The sequence below is a fragment of the Pimephales promelas genome, chromosome 22 (genome assembly GCF_988280905.1).
Source record: "Pimephales promelas chromosome 22, fPimPro1.hap1.1, whole genome shotgun sequence".
Classification (NCBI taxonomy): Eukaryota; Metazoa; Chordata; class Actinopteri; order Cypriniformes; family Leuciscidae; genus Pimephales; species Pimephales promelas.
Window position 1 is genome coordinate 28,313,172 of NC_142790.1, and position 17,705 is coordinate 28,330,876.

The 17,705-nt window shown below is 37.1% G+C and overlaps 1 protein-coding gene across 1 annotated transcript in view; it reads left to right on the forward strand.

Annotated features, from left to right (window-relative positions):
- LOC120488476 (SH3 and multiple ankyrin repeat domains protein 1) overlaps positions 1-17,705 on the forward strand; it is a 44,487-nt gene that overhangs the window by 4,110 nt on the left and 22,672 nt on the right. The window contains exons 3-14 of the mRNA XM_089125930.1: positions 225-296; positions 423-531; positions 1,929-2,080; positions 3,179-3,346; positions 6,885-7,001; positions 8,139-8,216; positions 8,367-8,433; positions 9,052-9,233; positions 9,323-9,462; positions 12,717-12,841; positions 13,017-13,130; positions 16,195-16,273. Of these exons, the coding sequence (XP_088982056.1) occupies positions 225-296; positions 423-531; positions 1,929-2,080; positions 3,179-3,346; positions 6,885-7,001; positions 8,139-8,216; positions 8,367-8,433; positions 9,052-9,233; positions 9,323-9,462; positions 12,717-12,841; positions 13,017-13,130; positions 16,195-16,273 (1,403 nt within the window). The remainder of the gene's footprint in view (positions 1-224; positions 297-422; positions 532-1,928; positions 2,081-3,178; positions 3,347-6,884; positions 7,002-8,138; positions 8,217-8,366; positions 8,434-9,051; positions 9,234-9,322; positions 9,463-12,716; positions 12,842-13,016; positions 13,131-16,194; positions 16,274-17,705) is intronic.

Genomic DNA, 17,705 nt, shown 5'->3' on the forward strand with positions numbered 1-17,705 from the left:
AATACATTTTTTATTTTATGTTATGTTAGTTTTTATTTAATTAATTAATTAATTTTGTAATGTTTTATTTTATTTTTGGAGCATTTCTTTGATGTGCACAGTTTTGACAAGCATCTACATTAATGACTCGTTTAGTTCTTGTTTCTCAGAACTTGTAAACTGAACACGCTTTAACCCGTTTCTCTCGATCCCCTCCCTCTCTTCCTGGTGTCTTAAACTCACAGTTCAGATACAAGACACGAGTTTACAAACAGACAAACCTGGATGAGAAACAGCTAACGAGGCTGCACACTAAGGTAAATACAGGACAAAAATATTAATATCCACCGAATGCAAAAATGAAATATCCAGTGGAGACGGATGTGTTAAAAGAACAGAAGTAAGGAAGTGAAGTGTCTGACTGTGTGTGTCTCCCTCTACAGGCCAATCTAAAGAAGTTCCTGGATTATGTTCACGGTGGAGCTGTGGAGAAATTGAGTAAAGCTCTGGAGAAAGGACTGGATCCGAACTACCATGACACTGAAAGCGGAGGTGAGACACACACAAATGTGAAGGGTCATGAATGATAATATGCCAAGACAAACCCTTAAAGGAATAGTTCACTTTTGAAAAAACTTTTGCTGATAATTTACTCACCCCCATGTCATCCAAGATGTCCACGTCTTTCTTTCTTCAGTCGAAAAGAAATTAAGGTTTTTGATGAAAACATTCCAGGATTTTTCTCCATATAATGGACTTCAATTGGGTCCAAACGGTTCAAGGTCCAAAAGACAGTTTCAATGCAAACTGCAAACTGTTCAAAGGGCTTTAAACGACACCAGACGATGAATAAGGGTCTTATCAAGCGAAACGATCGCTCATTTAATTAATAAGTTTTATAAGCTCAAATGGTCGCCTTGTTCTGTTCTGTGATGGACATTTGTGACTCCTGTTCGAACTCGTTCTTCAAAATGAACGAATCTTTTTCCGAGTCATTTGGTTCATTCAACGAACAAAACGAATGAATTGACTCGGAAAACGATTCGTTCATTTTGATGGAGAAGTCACAAACGTGCATCAGAAGAGAGAAACACTTGAGGGTCAGTAAATTATGACAGAATTTTCATTTTTGGGTGAACTATCCCTTTAAATGAGCTTGCATTACCCTTTTTGAAGTGCGTTGATTATATAAACTCTTGAGTATGAAATTTCATGAGGAAAAAAGTGCAGTCATATTATTTGGGCAATCAGTGTGATCCTGGAAGTTAGATCTGTTTTGTTTTTTTAGCCTAGATTGCATATATTATGTAATACAGTGGTTCTCAATCCCAGTCCTGGCGTATCAATGTTCCCTATGCCATTAGCAGAATGAACTGAACATGTACGCTCCTTTCAGATTGAAATCTCACTCACCCTTGAGAAGTCCACTTTGCAGGGCCCTCACAGTCGAATTGAGCAAATCTCTGAACTGATAAGAGATGCATGCCAAATGTGCAGAGCGGGAGGGTACGAGGAAGGGAATCGAGAACCACCGATGTAGTTTAGTTGATGTATATTGCATGGAGATTATGTTTAAACCTTTGACATTTTCAGCTCTGATGAGCGTCATTGTGTTGCTGTCAGAATCGTCTCATTTCATTAACCGTAGACTCGAAGCCGTTATGTTCTTCTTGGTCTATTCTCATCATGTCGTGTTTTTTCTTCGAGAGGATACTATTTATTGGATGTGACGTTCAACGCACTAATTGCATTGATGCTAAGAATAAGCAAGAGTTGATTATGTCGCTCACAGGCATTATGATGATGTCACAGTAATCCTGCAGCTCATTGGTCACTTTTAATCCTTCTCATGTTTGCCTTTTTAACATTTAGCATGTTGCCTGTTCTTCTTAAACCAAGCTGTTCTTCTGCATCTGTAATGTCCGTGTCTGTTTCCGTCTGTTTCTCAGAGACGCCTCTGACTCTGGCGGTTCAGGGCTGTCTGAGCGTGGAAGGGATTCGTGTTCTGGTGCTGAACGGAGCTCATGTGGATTTCAGATCCAGAGACGGACTCACACCCCTCCACAAAGCAGTCAGAGCACACAACCAATCCACACTGATGGTACAAACACACGCAGTTCATTCACAGCACGACTGAACAAAATGCTTTTGAGGTGCAAAGTAGTTTTTTTTCTCTCTTATAGTGTCCCTATTATGCTATTTTAAAGTCTCCTACAACAGGTTTACATGCAACCAAGAAACACTTTCATTTTCTCATTTTGCAAGATGTGAACAACACTGGTCCAGAAGCACTTCCTGTTTCAGTTTTTTAACACTACATAAAAGCTGGAATAAAATACAACGAACAGAACATATAAAACTGAATCAAAAAGTTAAACAAACATCTTTAAGATTTTTTCTTTACATGTGAAATAAAGAAAACAGTTACAAACTGAAACAGGAAGTGTTTCTGGACCAGTGTTGTTTACATCTTGCAAAATGGTCTATATTGCAGCATCACCTGTATTCCCACAGTGTCTGAATCGGTTGGATAAAGGTTTCAGTCTCTCTAAACCCCACCTTTCTGAGAGCTGCTCTGCTCTGATTGGTCAGATGGCGCAGTCTGTTATGATTGTCTACTCTGCTCTGCTCTCAGACGGCTCAGTCTGTTGTGATTGGTCGACAGCACTTGATGCACAGTGATAAGAACAGTAACGATGGCGTCGGTTTTTCCTCATAAATTCGAGTGCGAGTTCACATCTTTTGGAACGTTATCAAAGTTGATTAGCGCATTAAAACAGCATCTTCCAAACCAGTCTCTTCAAACTCTTCCAGTCTCCGCTACAACTGCAGTTTGAAGGGCAAAGTAGATGTTGTTCGCGGGCAGTAGATGAAGACCACATTATTGCATTATGCAAATTTGTTACGAATTACCGACGACTCGCTTCAGTCAGTTCAGAATCAGTTCTTTCTTTCGGGAGACAATAACTCCCATTTATCTCTGAAACTTTGCAGACCTTTTACATTCACAAACAGCTCTATTACACACTACATGAAAGGTAACACCTGAAAAAGCATATATGGGGCACTTTAAAATAGGCTAGTCATGAAAATGTAAAAATTGTCATTTGAAAGGGTTCCTTTGTCTTGAGATCATGATTTGCAGAGAAAATCTATGATGACAAATACAAAAAACCTAATGTGCATAACTCATTTTCAGGCTCTTCTGTCTTTGGGTGCTTCTCCGGATTATCGAGACCGCTGTGGTCTGACGCCGCTGTACCACTCAGTGCTGACAGGGGGCGACACGTCCTGTTGTGAAACTCTGCTGTACTATCGAGCACAACTGGGAGTCAGAGACGAGAACGGCTGGGACGAGTCACACCAGGTTTGTGTCACTAGTCTTAAACACAAGGAAATAATGTATATCTGAGATTATGGACTCTTTGTTTATATGTGTGCATGCATGTGTCCGTTTTGGTGGGTTTTTGTTTATAATCACACATCATTCTCTCGTTTTTTTTGGATCTCTTTTTTTATTTCTCTATATATGGCTGCTAAATTTCCTCTTTAAACCAATCAGCATTCGCACATTTCTCATTCCAAGGCCAGACTGTGGTCCTGTTGCACATCTTTGTTGGCCCACATTTAATTATAATAGAAACATTACTAGAAATAGCCTTAAGCATTTTATGTTTGATTAAATAACAACATTTGAACTCTCATGATTGTTGCTTTTGTGATTTTAAACACCTGCGCATGCTTGAGTGTTTCATCATGGTCATCACTGAGTGTCTGTATTCGTAAGCAACTAGACTGTGTTTATCCTCTGTCGAAGAGATCGTCAGGTGTCAAAGGATGGGATTCCTCAACCTTTATCCTTATAGCCTTATTACACGCCAAAAATGTCAAAATGAAAAACTCAATGGGTTGTAAACTAAAAATAAAGATGGAGTAAAATGCAAGGCTTGTTCGTTAATTGGTTTAAAATATTGGAGAAAAGCGAATGGCCGTTGATATTGTTTCCAATGCAATGACCTTAGCCAATCAGTGACTGTTTATGACAAGCCTGAAATAACATTGAAATTTAAGAAATTAACACTTTACAATAAGGTTCATTAGTTAACTACATTAACTAAGAATGAACAATACTTCTACAGCGTTTGTTAATCTTTGTTAATGTTAATTTCAACATTTACTAATACTTTATTAAAATCTTGTTAACATTAGTTAATGCACTGTGAACTAACATGAACAAACAATGAACAGCTGGATTTGTGTTAACTAACGTTTAACAAATACAGTAACAAATGGTTAGTTCATGTTAGTTAATACATTAACTAATGTTTAATAAATGAACCTTATTGTAAAGTGTTACCAATTAATCATTTCAAACAGAGGGTCAAATTAAAGGTTGAACATAATACATTTTCCCCATTTATATTGCAAAAAAAAAAAACAAAAAAAAAACTTTACTAATATTATAAATTAACCGTAAGGAACATATTAAAATAACTTAAATTGACTGAGAATTACTTTTACAAGAGCATATAAAGCCATGTCATGACCCCTTTAAAAAAAGAGAAAGCACAAAAGCACAGAACAAAATGACTAAAACATCTTTATTAGAATATATAAATAATACTAAAACAACAATAATCAAAATTCAGGATTGTTGTATCAGGGCTGTACATGTCGTCTAATGTAAAATCCTGTTTTTTATCCGAAACATCTTCCAGTATTTAGTTCAGCTCATGTCTCCCTGGGGCAACCTGGAGTTAAGTGCTTTGAAAGTTCATTGCTAGCAATGACCCTGAGATATAAACATTACACCACCAATGTCATGAGACTGAAACTACATGAATCTCTTCCACCCAATCACAGCTAACCATATACAAGCCTTCAACAAATGAAGAACAACATCTAGGTGCTTTTGAATCAACTGTCAGACACCGTCCATAGTCTTCCCCTGTCTCTCTCTCTCTCTGTGTCTCTCTCCATAGATCAGACATGAAGAGACGTTTGGAGAGGTTGAAGTTCACAGGTACCCATCTCTCATCTCTCATTTCATTCATCGTCCTCTAATGTCTGTCTTTGCTTGATATTAAACGAAAGGTTCTCTTTTTAATTCTCAAATATATGAATACAGTTTCTTTTCCCCAATTCACAACCACCTACCTGCCAGTTACCCACACACCATGATATGATGATGGGGCGACTCCCACAACACCCTGAGAGCCGAGTGATTATATACATCACTTGAGTTAAGGCAGGGATTTTATTCTGAGCTTCTGGCCCATTTAGGAGGAATTTAATGAGGTTCAAACAAACGATATGGGCTTTTTAATGACCAGTACTGAATATCTAGAGAGCAGGGCAGGATTATTGTAGTAAACTAAAACTAGAACCATAAAAGAAAATGTGTTGCTTACCTTTGTAATATAATACATGTTAACTTGTAATATTACTGGAAAATATAAAATTAAAAATGAATTCAAGGTCCTTTTCACACGCAGCTGTCAATCATGACGTTACACCAACTAAACAGCAACTAAATCCAAACCTATTGGAAAAACAAACCATTGAATGGATGTCTGCTGTAGCACTTAAAACCATCTTTGGGAAATAATATTTGAAGTGTTATTGGATTTTTTTAGTTTGGCTTGCATCTAGGGTTGGGTATCGTTTGAATTTGAACGATTCCGATTCCTTGTTTCGATTCCGATTCCTAACGATTCTCGATTCCGATTCTTCTAAGAGGCAGGTTTTAAAAAAAGTTTAGCTAACCTTGCTAACCAACGGCCTTTCTGAAGGAAATACTCCTTCTGTAGAAATACTCCTTTTGTCACAAATTTTGCATTTTGCCGAGATTTCGTTATTTTTAGAAAAGTGAAGCCACACTTTGGATCGCCGACGTAAGGTACTCGTGTTCGACTCACGTGGTTATGCCAACACTTCCGGTAGACGCTTCTTCGTTGGTGTTGTTCAGCGGTTTCTTCTTCCGCTCGGCGGACTGTGAATATCGAAACTAGGAATCGAAATTTTAACTTTTGAACGATTCCGGGAAAAACGAAAAGTTAGTCTCGGTTCCAATCGATACTCGATTCTCAATACCCAACCCTACTTGCATCCTATTTGATTACATGGAGAGGGCGGGGTTTATGACATGTACTGAGGAGGTATTTGGAGGACATGTACCGAAATGCTTTGGCTTCTCTTTTCAGGACGTTTGCGGCACACATATTCAGATATGTAGATCTTATTTTACAAATTATGCTCAAAGAGGGAATGCCACGTCTGTTAACTGGCCAAGATTTTTCATACACTGTCGTGCATTTCAGTCGGACCCCAAAGCAGTTGCATTGGCTGAAAGAAGTTGTTTTGAGTATTGTATGCACATTATGAGGCTATTAGATATCGATTATTGACCTTATATTTAATTCAGGACGCCGCATGACGTCAAATCCGTCCCAAATCCCTCTCATTTATTTCACTGTCCAGGATTATAGAGGCAATTGAAATAAGTTTAACTTTAACTTAAACTGAAACTGAAAAAAAAAAAAAAAATCAGAGAAGGGCTCATTCATTACATCAGACAATCGTTAGAAAAACGGCTATTTTTAACATGAAATGTTGCGCAATGCACCTTTAATATAATTAAGTAATACCGGTAATATAAAAATGTTGAAATTTTAAGCTGTTCATATGAAAAAGAGTATAATAATAATATATTTTAGGTTCAACAAGATGCAGCAATATTATTTTCAGTAATAACCTTCACAAAAGGAAGGCGTCCAGCACTGTTCTTGTCTTCTAATCTATGAGTTTCCTGTCCTCTTTAGGTTGCTCCTCTAGTTTTTCCCTGTTCTTCAGACTTTTTCCCCACTAATTTCTTTAACCTCTGTGTTTTGTTCACTCAACTGTAGGCGTGCCAGCATGGATTTGCCCAACACTTAGAGCACCTTCTGTTCTATGGTGCGGACACCACTTCCCAGAATGCATCAGGAAACACTGCCCTCCACATATGTGCCCTTTACAACAAGGTGATCGAGGTTTTATTTCACAATTCCATTAAAAAAAAAGTTTAATAGTTGTTATTAATATTTTGAATTAGCTTTAATTTGAAATAAACAAAAATTCAGAAGAAATTAGCAATGTTGCATTGACAACTAAGGCCTCGTTTACACTGCAGGTCTTGATGCCCAATTCAGATTTTTTTGACCATCCGCTTACACGTTCCTTCAATTGTGACCCATATCTGATTCATGTGTCATCTGAAACGTCGCGCATGCTTAAAGGCGATTCTTGCAGAGATGGACGAACGCAAAATATGCTTGGTGCTAGCTTTGTGATAAATGCGAAGTTCACCAAACATCACCATGATTTTGAGTCGGAGGAGGATGAAAAGGGCCATCACTGCACCCTGCGCATATGCTTCAGTTATTCAGATCTCAGGACTGGTGGGAACATACAACACGATCACATTAAAGTGCATATCTATACCATTAATTTGATTTCTCGTGCCATTTATACTCAAAAATAGTATATTATATAATATAATAATAGTATTAGGGGTGTGGAGTGCGTGCCTATTACACGCCATAAAGTGCATATCATATGCATGCAAAAACTATTGTGTCAAAGTGTGTCCACATTCCTCTCCTACAACGACACGTCGTTCCGTTGCTCTCGTCATTAAACCGCGGAGACGTCGCCTAATGCTTCCGAAAATCCGATCTGCCTGTTTACATGACAGTCGTATTGGCACATATCTGATTTATATCTGATTTATTTCCACATATGATTGAGGCCTGAAACCGATCTCGAAATATCCAAATGCATGCGTTTTTTCCTGTTTACACTGTCATAGAACACACATTTCGGGTCAAAAAATCGGGTCACATTTCACTGACAGTGTTGACAAGGCCTAATTGAAATGTTTAACTTGAATTAAAACTGAAATAAAAAATAAAATGAAACCTAAATTGTAAATTAGTACACCAAAATAAATTTAGAAATAAAGCTAAAAATTAAAAAAAAAAAAACATTATAACAGTAGATAAAAATAAACAAATAACACGAAACTAAACTTAAAATACTAAGAAAATGTTTCAATGGTTTTAGTTTACGGTAATTAGTCTAATGACTAATGATTGAGAACATCTCCTCTGTCCATTCAGGAGAGTTGCGTTCGGGTCCTTCTTTACCGAGGAGCCAGTAAGGAGATCAAGAACAAACATGGTCAAACCCCCTTCCAGGTAACTGTGCTATCGGCTCTAATCACATGACTTATTATAAACGCAAGTGCTTGTTTCTTAGAACGCAGCTTGCAATGCTTGTCCTCATATCCTCAAATTAAAGATTGCATTGTTGCAAAGTACATTGCAATGCTGTTTTTTTTTGTTCAGGTTGCTGTGATGTCGGGCCATTTTGAACTTGGAGAAGTCATCAAAAATCACAATGATGCAGATGTTGGTGAGTGTGCCTCTTTATGACGGAAAGAAATGATAAGTATATCAAAGTCTAATGTAGGCCACTCTTTAGGACATCAGTGGTGTGATTGTGTTGTCTTGAAAGGTCTCAAGAAGCCAAAATTGTGACAAAAAACAAACTAGAGATGAACAGCAGTTTAATCTAATTAAAACTTTTTAGTTTAATCTAATTTAATCCAGTTTAATCTAATTTAAAAAAAAATGTGTTTTGTGCATTAAGTAGTAGGTAGTGATTTTTCTTTTTTAAAAAAACTTATAAAATAACATAAATATTAGAGGAAAAAATTGAAATGTTGCTTTGGCAACTGACTGAAATAAGTTGACGTTTAAGAACTAAAATTGATAAAATTAAAAATGAATTACGGCTAAGTAGAAATGTGCAAAAATACATGCTAAAATGACTCTGTCAGGAACAGTGTTGTGTTTCTCGTGTACTTAGTTTCTGCCTGTCTACTCTTTCCAAATTGCTTGCTTTTGAAGTTCCCTAGAAGGCAGATGCCTATATAGACTGCAGACATCAAGGCAGCTCACTAAGTTTTGGAACAGAGCCCATCTGTATGTAACCTCTTCTCCTTTAATCTTTTATTTTATTTCCCATCAGTTCCATTTTTGGAAACTCCCAAATACGCTCCTCACTTTCTGGACGCTGTGTTGAATCAGCCCATCACGGCTGGCCTTCAGCATCCTCACCCGCTGCTCCGCGCCAAGAGCGAGAACACGATGACAACGCTCATGGATCCCGTAGTGATGCCCACCGCTGCCGCCAGCATGCCACCTGCTCAGGTAGCCCTTTACCCCCTGCTGGCCATCAAGGGAACACACAAGCGCAGACATCAGTTGCCAAATCATTCGTTTTCTCTCGTTTCAATCAGACTCAACGCCGGGCCTCTTTCGCTTTGAGGAGCTCCAGCAGTCCCCGTGGAGCCCGAACCCGGTCCCCGTCTCGTGGGAGGGAGGGAGGAGAGAAGGAGGAAAAGCAGGAAAAACAGCAGAAGCAGCGCGGGAGGCAGGGGTGAGCATGGATGCATGAAAAATGGTCGTCTTTGGACATTGCCGTGATGATTTTCAAAAGCAGAACCTGTACAAATCCTGTGAAGAGTTTATTTTTGTCAGATTTGGCAGGTTCACTGGGTTTGTTGGTGCATCATTTTCATCCAACAACACTAAATAAAAGTACAAATGCAACTATATATATATATATATATATATATATTCAAATTCACTGATTCATTTCAACTATTCATTGAGACTCAATTATAATTATAAGTTGAAACGAATCAGTGATTTTTTTAATTTCATTTACACTAACCATCTGAACGAACCAATTCACTGAACACAGAAATAAAATAAATAGACTAATATTAATGAATAATACAAATTTGAAAAAATAATAATAAAAATATATTTAAAATAAAATTATATTTTGAATTAGCTTTGTTACATTTAGTCAAATTTTTAGTAATTATGTTATGTGCTTTTGTTGTCTTTGTTCTTCAAAAATAAAAATATTCTGCTGTTTAGGTTTAATTGATTTATTCTGTTTTAAAACAGTTTTAGTTTTAGTTTTTATTTATTTCCAGTTAGTAATTTTAGTGCTTCAGCTTAATCGCCAAGGCAACATTTATGATTTTAAAGGGATAGTTCACTTTGAAATAAATTTTTGGTATGTTTTAGCTTACAAGATGTAGGTGTCTTTATTTCCTCAGTATTTTCAATTTTGATATTCAAACCGTTCTTGTCTGTCAGTCATATAATGGAGGTCTATGGTCACCACCTCAAAGATGCTCAGAGAAGTCCAAATTAAACATGATTTAATGACTCGTAAATGTAAGTACACATTGATGGCCTAAGACACGAAACGAGCGGTTTGTGTGAGAAAACGAACAGTGTTTATATCGTTTTTACCTCGGGCGCGGGCGCTTTGTGGCTGAATTAACGAGGTAAAACCGATATAAATACGGTTCGTTTTCTCTCACAAACCGCTCGTAAAACACACAGCAAATCATGACATACAGCACAAATCTTACGGACTGGGAAAAACAGTTCAGCTTGTGCCACAAAATCAATCATCAGGCTCTCAGCGGGCGTAAAGCACACGCAACAAGAGCGACTCCTGCTAGGATGAGCTGTTTTTAAGCCGATGGAAATGAGAATCACCTTAGGGCATCATAAATTAATAAATGAATTTCCCAGGATGCCTCTGGGTTGTAATTACCTTCTTTTTTTTGTGTGTATTTACCCCGTCGTATGATTTCCACGCTGGTAAACATGCCTTTGGTGACTAAACAATCTCAGGCTGTCAGGAACTCTTCCGGGTCATATTTCAAACCAAATTCAAATTCAAGTCAAAGCAAATTAATTTGTTTTACATCACAACATTATTTTCATAATAATTTAGCACAGTTTTCCTACTGTAATACAGGGATTTCCAAACCCACTGAGAGTTTAATTAATAATAAATTAAATAATTTAACAAAATATTTGCATGTTAAATTTTTAATGATTTGATTAATTATTAGCTTTTGATCAACTGTAGTTTATTGCCTTTATTTATGCTAAACTTTATTTTTTTAATAAAACAAAACATGATAATGAGGACCTAAAAAGAATTGCAATTAAGAATAAAGGAAATTACAAAAAAAATTTTTTAAATGTCTCAATGCTTTACAGTAATGAGAAAGGAAAATGAGCTTAATTGTCATGACACTTTTTAATGGCCCTAAAACAGCTTTGCTTTATTTTAAGCAAAATGTCATTTCTTATTTCTTTCTTTTGCTTTTGGGGTGACATGTTATCATCCATTTATATTCCCCCATAGATTCAGAGTGTAGTTTAGAGCACATTCGCTGTTAAACATCACATTTCAAGTGTTAAAACGTGTTTAGACCCTTACCACTACCATTGTGGGTTTTTTTTACATGCTAAATGTCAGCACTGATTTCTGTTGCTCTCTCATGTTAGCATTACAGAAGCTCTGACTCACTGTTTTGCACTGTTAGGCTTCTGGCCAAAGCGCCGCTGCCATACTGAGTTAATTCTTACTCAGTGGGTTAGAAGCAAACACTGTCCACTGTGTAAAAGATTCAATCATCTGGCTAAAAGCTTCATTCTATGGAGTCTATATTCACACTAGACTGGGATACATTTACATTTGGTTACATCCTAGTCCTAGAAATAATCACTTACACAATTTCTGTATGGTGGTTTCCCATGGTGTTCAATAATGGATGATATCCAAATATTAAGGAGTTATTACAATCACATTCCTGCACAAAATCCTTGGACACTTACCCTATGAATAAAGCCAAGCCAACATTATAAATTGGCTCTAATGCACAAAGTCACCCACCTACTCCATTTTTTATTACTTTGGATAAGATAAAACTTTATGCCTGCATGTTCACATTATTGTGTTTTGTATTCTGCTGTCTTTTCACTCTTATTTGAGTCCTGTGTATATATAATATAGTATTTAATAACTTTTATTTTTATATTTTCAGTCTTCATTTAATGTGTTTTTGTCATTTCATCAGATTTTGTATTGCAGTTTAGTCATTTTAGTTTGTTGCCAGGGCAACATTTTAAGTTTAAGTTTGTATTTTTGTCCTTTTTTTTTAAAAATATTTCTATATACAGTAGCTCTAATTTAAATTTATTTTAGTTTTAGTATTTTTACTAAAACTTATTTCAGTTATTTGTTTAGGCAACTTAAATTATTTTATCATTTTATCTTATTTTATTTCAGCTTTATTTGAATTTCCGAAAACAATTTTAGACTGTTAACGGTCAGTGTTTTGCCATTTTCCCCTATCACATATTTCAGAAATCATCATAAGTTTGGTATCATTTAAAAGCTAAATTTTTTGTGAAAACTTTTGAAGTTTGACATTGCATTACATTGGACACAGTACTTTAAAACCTTTTTAGCAGGCTCAATTTTTGCCATATCAACATTTAATTTGTTACAACTGGGTTAGACATATATATATATATATATATATATATATATATATATAGTTTAGTTCATTTGCTTTAGAGTAAACTTAAACTTCTAAAAAATTTTACACTTTCATTATTTGAAGCTGCTTTCACTTCTGCAATAATCTTAAGTGTCTTTAAAAATAGATCTGTATTCCTAAGCATTTATGAGCCACAGCCATTTAAGATCAGATTTGTGCTGAAATAGGGAGATGACCGTTAACAAGGCAACAGTTTTAGTGTTAGTGAACTGTTATCAGTCTGTGTGTTTCTGTGTGTCGGTTGTAGAGGGGGCGGAGGTCAGAGGAAGAGGCTCTACAGTGCCGTCCCAGGCCGCGTGTTTGTTGCGTCACGATCTCACTCCGCTCACGGTGAGCGCGAGATCAGCTTCAGCAAAGGGGACAAGGTCAAAGGTCAGATGATCCTTCTCATTATGTCGTTCTCTTCAAGTCAATGTAAAAATCTTGCATGAAAAAATCTTACATTTTCGTCTTGTTCAGTTTCACTCAACCGCCTTCCATATGCCGATTAATGTTATCATTACATATTTAATATCTACTAAAGTGCTGTCAAACTCTTCTCGCTCAGTGTTGAGCGTAGGTGAAGGAGGATTCTGGGAAGGAACAGTGAAGGGCCGCACTGGCTGGTTTCCTGCTGAATGTGTAGAAGAGGTGCAGCCCCAAAACCAGGAGCAGCACACAGGTAGTGTACATGAACAAACACCCACCTGAACTCTCTTTAATATCTCAATTTTGTCGCCTACCTAGTAGGGGTTGAACGACTTCAGATTTTTTGAAGTCGACTGTTATGACATCAAAGTCGAGTCGACGTCGACTAGTCGCTGACGTCGCTGAGTCAATTTGCAGTTAATTAACAGAAAATTATACAGACGCTGACAGCTCATAATGGGCCGTTTACACCTGCACACTTCATGCTTTTTTACTGACCTGATTTATCAAAACGATTTCATTACACCTGGTCACATAAATATGTTTTCGCATCCGATCTTCAAACAACGCGCTATATGCAGCTTTAACGGAGTTCACGTCACTGAAAGCAACAGTAATGAGCTGCGTTTTATTGATTGTCAGCTAATTTCAAAATCAAAGAGCCCAATAAGAGAGACAGCACTGGTAAGATCATTTTGTTTCTTTACTTTTAACGAGGATGATTGTCTGTGACTTACTTTCACTTTGATTTACGATAGTTTGCACGTTGACTTTATGAATAGATGCTCAGCTGCGGTGCGTGTTATAGCTTCGTCATGAAATAATAGCACAGGCTGCTCTCACACGTTTTATTTCAGCATTTTTGGGAGAAGTCCAATTTACAAATGCGGTTTCAACAACCAGATGCCTTTACACGAGTCCAGTTTCGTGCGGCCCAGACCTCCTCATGAAGTGGTTTGAGCGATCGGATTTAAATATCCGTCTCCAATGCATTCGGAGGGCATTTAGCTTATACCTGGTCTTTTCGCGATCGGATGGCAATCAGGTCACAGAAACACGTGAAGTGGCCAGATGTAACTAAACAGCCTGCTGTTTACATCATCAGGATGAAAAGAAAAAAAAAGCTATAAATTCACATCTGCACGTTAATGATGGATCTAAGTAATACCAAATAATATTCCTATTGATTGCGGGTGAATTAGATGCATTAATATGTAATAAATATATGAAAAAAATAGGCTAATGTTTGAATGATTTTAAAAGACACTGCTCTCATTTCCCGCGTGCGTCATGCTTTTACTTTCGTTTTCAACAATATAGTGGTGCGTTTAAACTATTCCCATACGCTTTATGTGCCAATGCTGCTTTCTTGCTGCAATGACCTCCTGGGCTCTTCATCTGTTGTCGTCTTTAACGCGGCCATATACTATTAAAATTAGCGCAATCATAGTGTCACATGATCAACGCGACTAGTCGACGTCAAGCTAAAAGAGTCACGGCATTGCATTAAGGTCGACTAGTCGACTAATCGACTAGTCGGTTCAACCCCTACTACCTAGACAGCAAAGACTCCTTTTATTCGGAGTCTCAAACAGTGCTCAGGTTTGTAGAGGTCCTTGAAAGAAAAGTCAAAGATCTCGATATGAACTCAAACTTTTTCTCATCAAATTTTTCTCTCAAGGTAAACAGTAAAAGGACTAGAAGAAACATCTGAGACAAAGTTTAAACAAAACTGGGAATGCTAGTTCTTCTGCTGACCCATCTAAATGTGGACTTAAAGGAGTAGTTCACTTTTAAAAAAAACTTTTGCTGATAATTTACTCACCCCCATGTCATCCAAGATGTCCATGTCTTTCTTTCTTCAGTCGAAAAGAAATTAAGGTTTTTGATGAAAACATTCCAGGATTTTCTCCATATAATGGACTTCAATGGGGTCCAAACGGTTCAAGGTCCAAATGAGTGTTTCAGTGCAGCTTCAAAAGGCTTTAAACGACACCAGACTGAATAAGGATCTTATCTAGGACCCTTCGAGTCATGACTCGAAAAAAGATTTGTTCATTTTGATGAACGAGTTCGAACAGGAGAGTCACGAACGCGCATCACAGAACAGAGCAAGGCGAGCATTTGAGCTTATGAAACTTAAACTTTTTTATTTATTTTTGAAATGATCGCTCGTTTCGCTTGATAAGACCCTTATTCATCGTCTAGTGTTGTTTAAAGGCCTTTGAAGCTGCACTGAAACTGTCTTTTGGACCTTGAACCGTTTGGTCCCCATTGAAGTCCATTATATGGAGAAAATCCTGGAATGCTTTCACCAAAAACCTTAATTTCTTTTCGACTGAAGAAAGAAAGACATGGATATCTTGGATGACATGGGGGTGAGTAAATCATCAGCAAAAGTTTTTTTTAAAAGTGAACTACTCCTTTAAAGTAAACAGACCATATTATGCTATTTTACAAAGTCTTAATGTTGTTTTGTCTCTACTGGAATCGATTTTCCTGCTTGAATGTTGATTTTTTTCTCATATTCTTCATTGTTGCGGCTCCTCTCTTCCCAGTCTGTCAGTAACGCTCTGTTTAGTTCCTGTCTCGATAAAGCCCCTCCTTTTGAAATGCACACTGTGCTCTGATTGGTCAGCTGGACCCATTGCAGTTTTTTTTTTACACTGTCCAATCAAATGAGTGGAGAGGCGGGCCTTCCGTTGTAATGACGAAAGCTACAGTTGCTTTGAATGTCCAGACACTGCAATGATGGAGGATAAACATGTGGTGGCTGTCTCGGGTTACCAGGAGTTTAACGACTTCGTTAACAGAAAGTAAATAAAGTTGATAAAAGGCTAACATGTCGTTATTTCCTAGCAACGTAAAAAAAAAATGCTGTGCACCTCACGTTTTCGAACCTGAAAAACTCGTTTGATGTGATTGCGCCTAACTCAACCAGGCCCCGCCCCCTTTATTCTGCGCATTAATTATTTAAATGAGGAATATTGTGACGTGTTTGTTCCCGGAAGAAAACTCAAGACGTTTCAGGGAGTTAACAGAGAATCACTCCCGCTGTAGGGACTCTGTAACCGTAATCCTGAAACACAACAGTGAATTAATTTCTTAATGAATCCTTTATGGGTCCTGTTCTCTTTTTTTGAGGACGTCCCCAAGAGCTTTTCCCTGTGGTGGTTTGCCTACTCACATAATCTTCATGCGCATAACACACAAATATGCAAAAATCACATCGATTTGAATACATCACACTTCCACTTACACAGATATACACGCCTACATGTGCTAACAGTCGGAGTGTGTGTGTGTGTGTGTTTCAGAGAGCCGCAGTGAGAAGGCGAAGAGGAAACTGTTTCGTCATTACACAGTAGGAACGTACGATGGCCTCGAAGTGCCCAGGTGGGAACAGAACAAAATCTGTGTTCACATATTACGATGTTAAATGCAATTGAATATGAGTATTTCAGTTCGAATTAAGCAAACATTTATCTGGTTTACTATTATTGTAATATTTAATAACATTTTAACAATTATATTTTAATTAAATGATCAGCAAATTATATAGCTAAACTTGTGTAGAAATGATTTTAAAATCTTATATATGCAGTATCAGCATCAGTACTCCAGTCTTCAGCTTTACATGATCCTCTAATATGATGATCATTTTTGTGGAAACTGAGATCATTTTTTTTCCAGATTCTTTGATGAATAGAAAGTTCAATTATTGAATGCGTCCTCACTGAATAAGAGTATTTATTTCTTTCTTTCAAAATAAAAACGACTGACATCAAACTTATGTAAGTTAATATTCCATAATTTCTAAATACTTTAGGTACAGTAGAAATATGTGTTCAGAATAAAACTCTTTGTTGATATAATATATAAATTAAAAACTGAACTAATATCGTGGTTTCACTTTGGCTGTGCATTTTGCATTTCTAGCTTAGATTTGTGTGTGTGTGTGTGTGTGTGTACAGGTTTGGCTTTACTTGTGAGGGCCAAAATGTATAGTGAAAGAGTAGGGTGACACTTTATTTGAAGGGGTGTGAATAAGGCTGTCATGACACTGTCATAAACATGACATAACACCTGTCATGAACATGAAGGAGTCTTTATGAATGTTTATGACTGTTGTCATTAAGTGTCATTCGGTAAATTATGATACTTTTATTGCAAAGTTGACATTGTTTAAAATGTCTTTGTTATGACAACTTGACATTAACCAAGAAATCATAACTAGTCCAACGTGTTCCACTTTACTTGAGGTTTTACTTGAAGCATTTGACAGTGTAATAACAGTGTAATGACAATTTATCGTCCAGCTAAATTTATTATCGTGACAGGCCTAGGCAACAGACATTTCTACTGGTCTTCGATCGTTAAGAAGGTTTATAAATTGGCCAAACATGTTTCTGTGATGGGTAGTGTTTGGCTTAGGCCATAGAAAATATAATTCGCCTGATATAAAATCAATGGAAATCTATGCAATGTCCTCACTAAAATAGTGAACCAAGTGTGTGTGTGTGTGTGTTTGTGCAAGTATAAACTAAACTGTACATGTTGATCCAGTAAAATCTGTTGATGTTTTTTTTTTTGTCAAATGGATTCACCATAAGAAAGATTATTTGCTACTTCCTGTTCCTAACGTTTGCTGGCAGGTGCAAAAAGCGAGTCTCTGCCTCCAATAGATGGGTATGCAAATGTCACAGCCACTTTCAAAAAATTACACAACAATGTTTGGATCTGTGGCTCTTGTGTGGAATATTAACACATGCGGTGTGAGCCACTGCTGTCTCTCCGCTCAGATCTGTCTCTCTCTCTCTCACGGTGC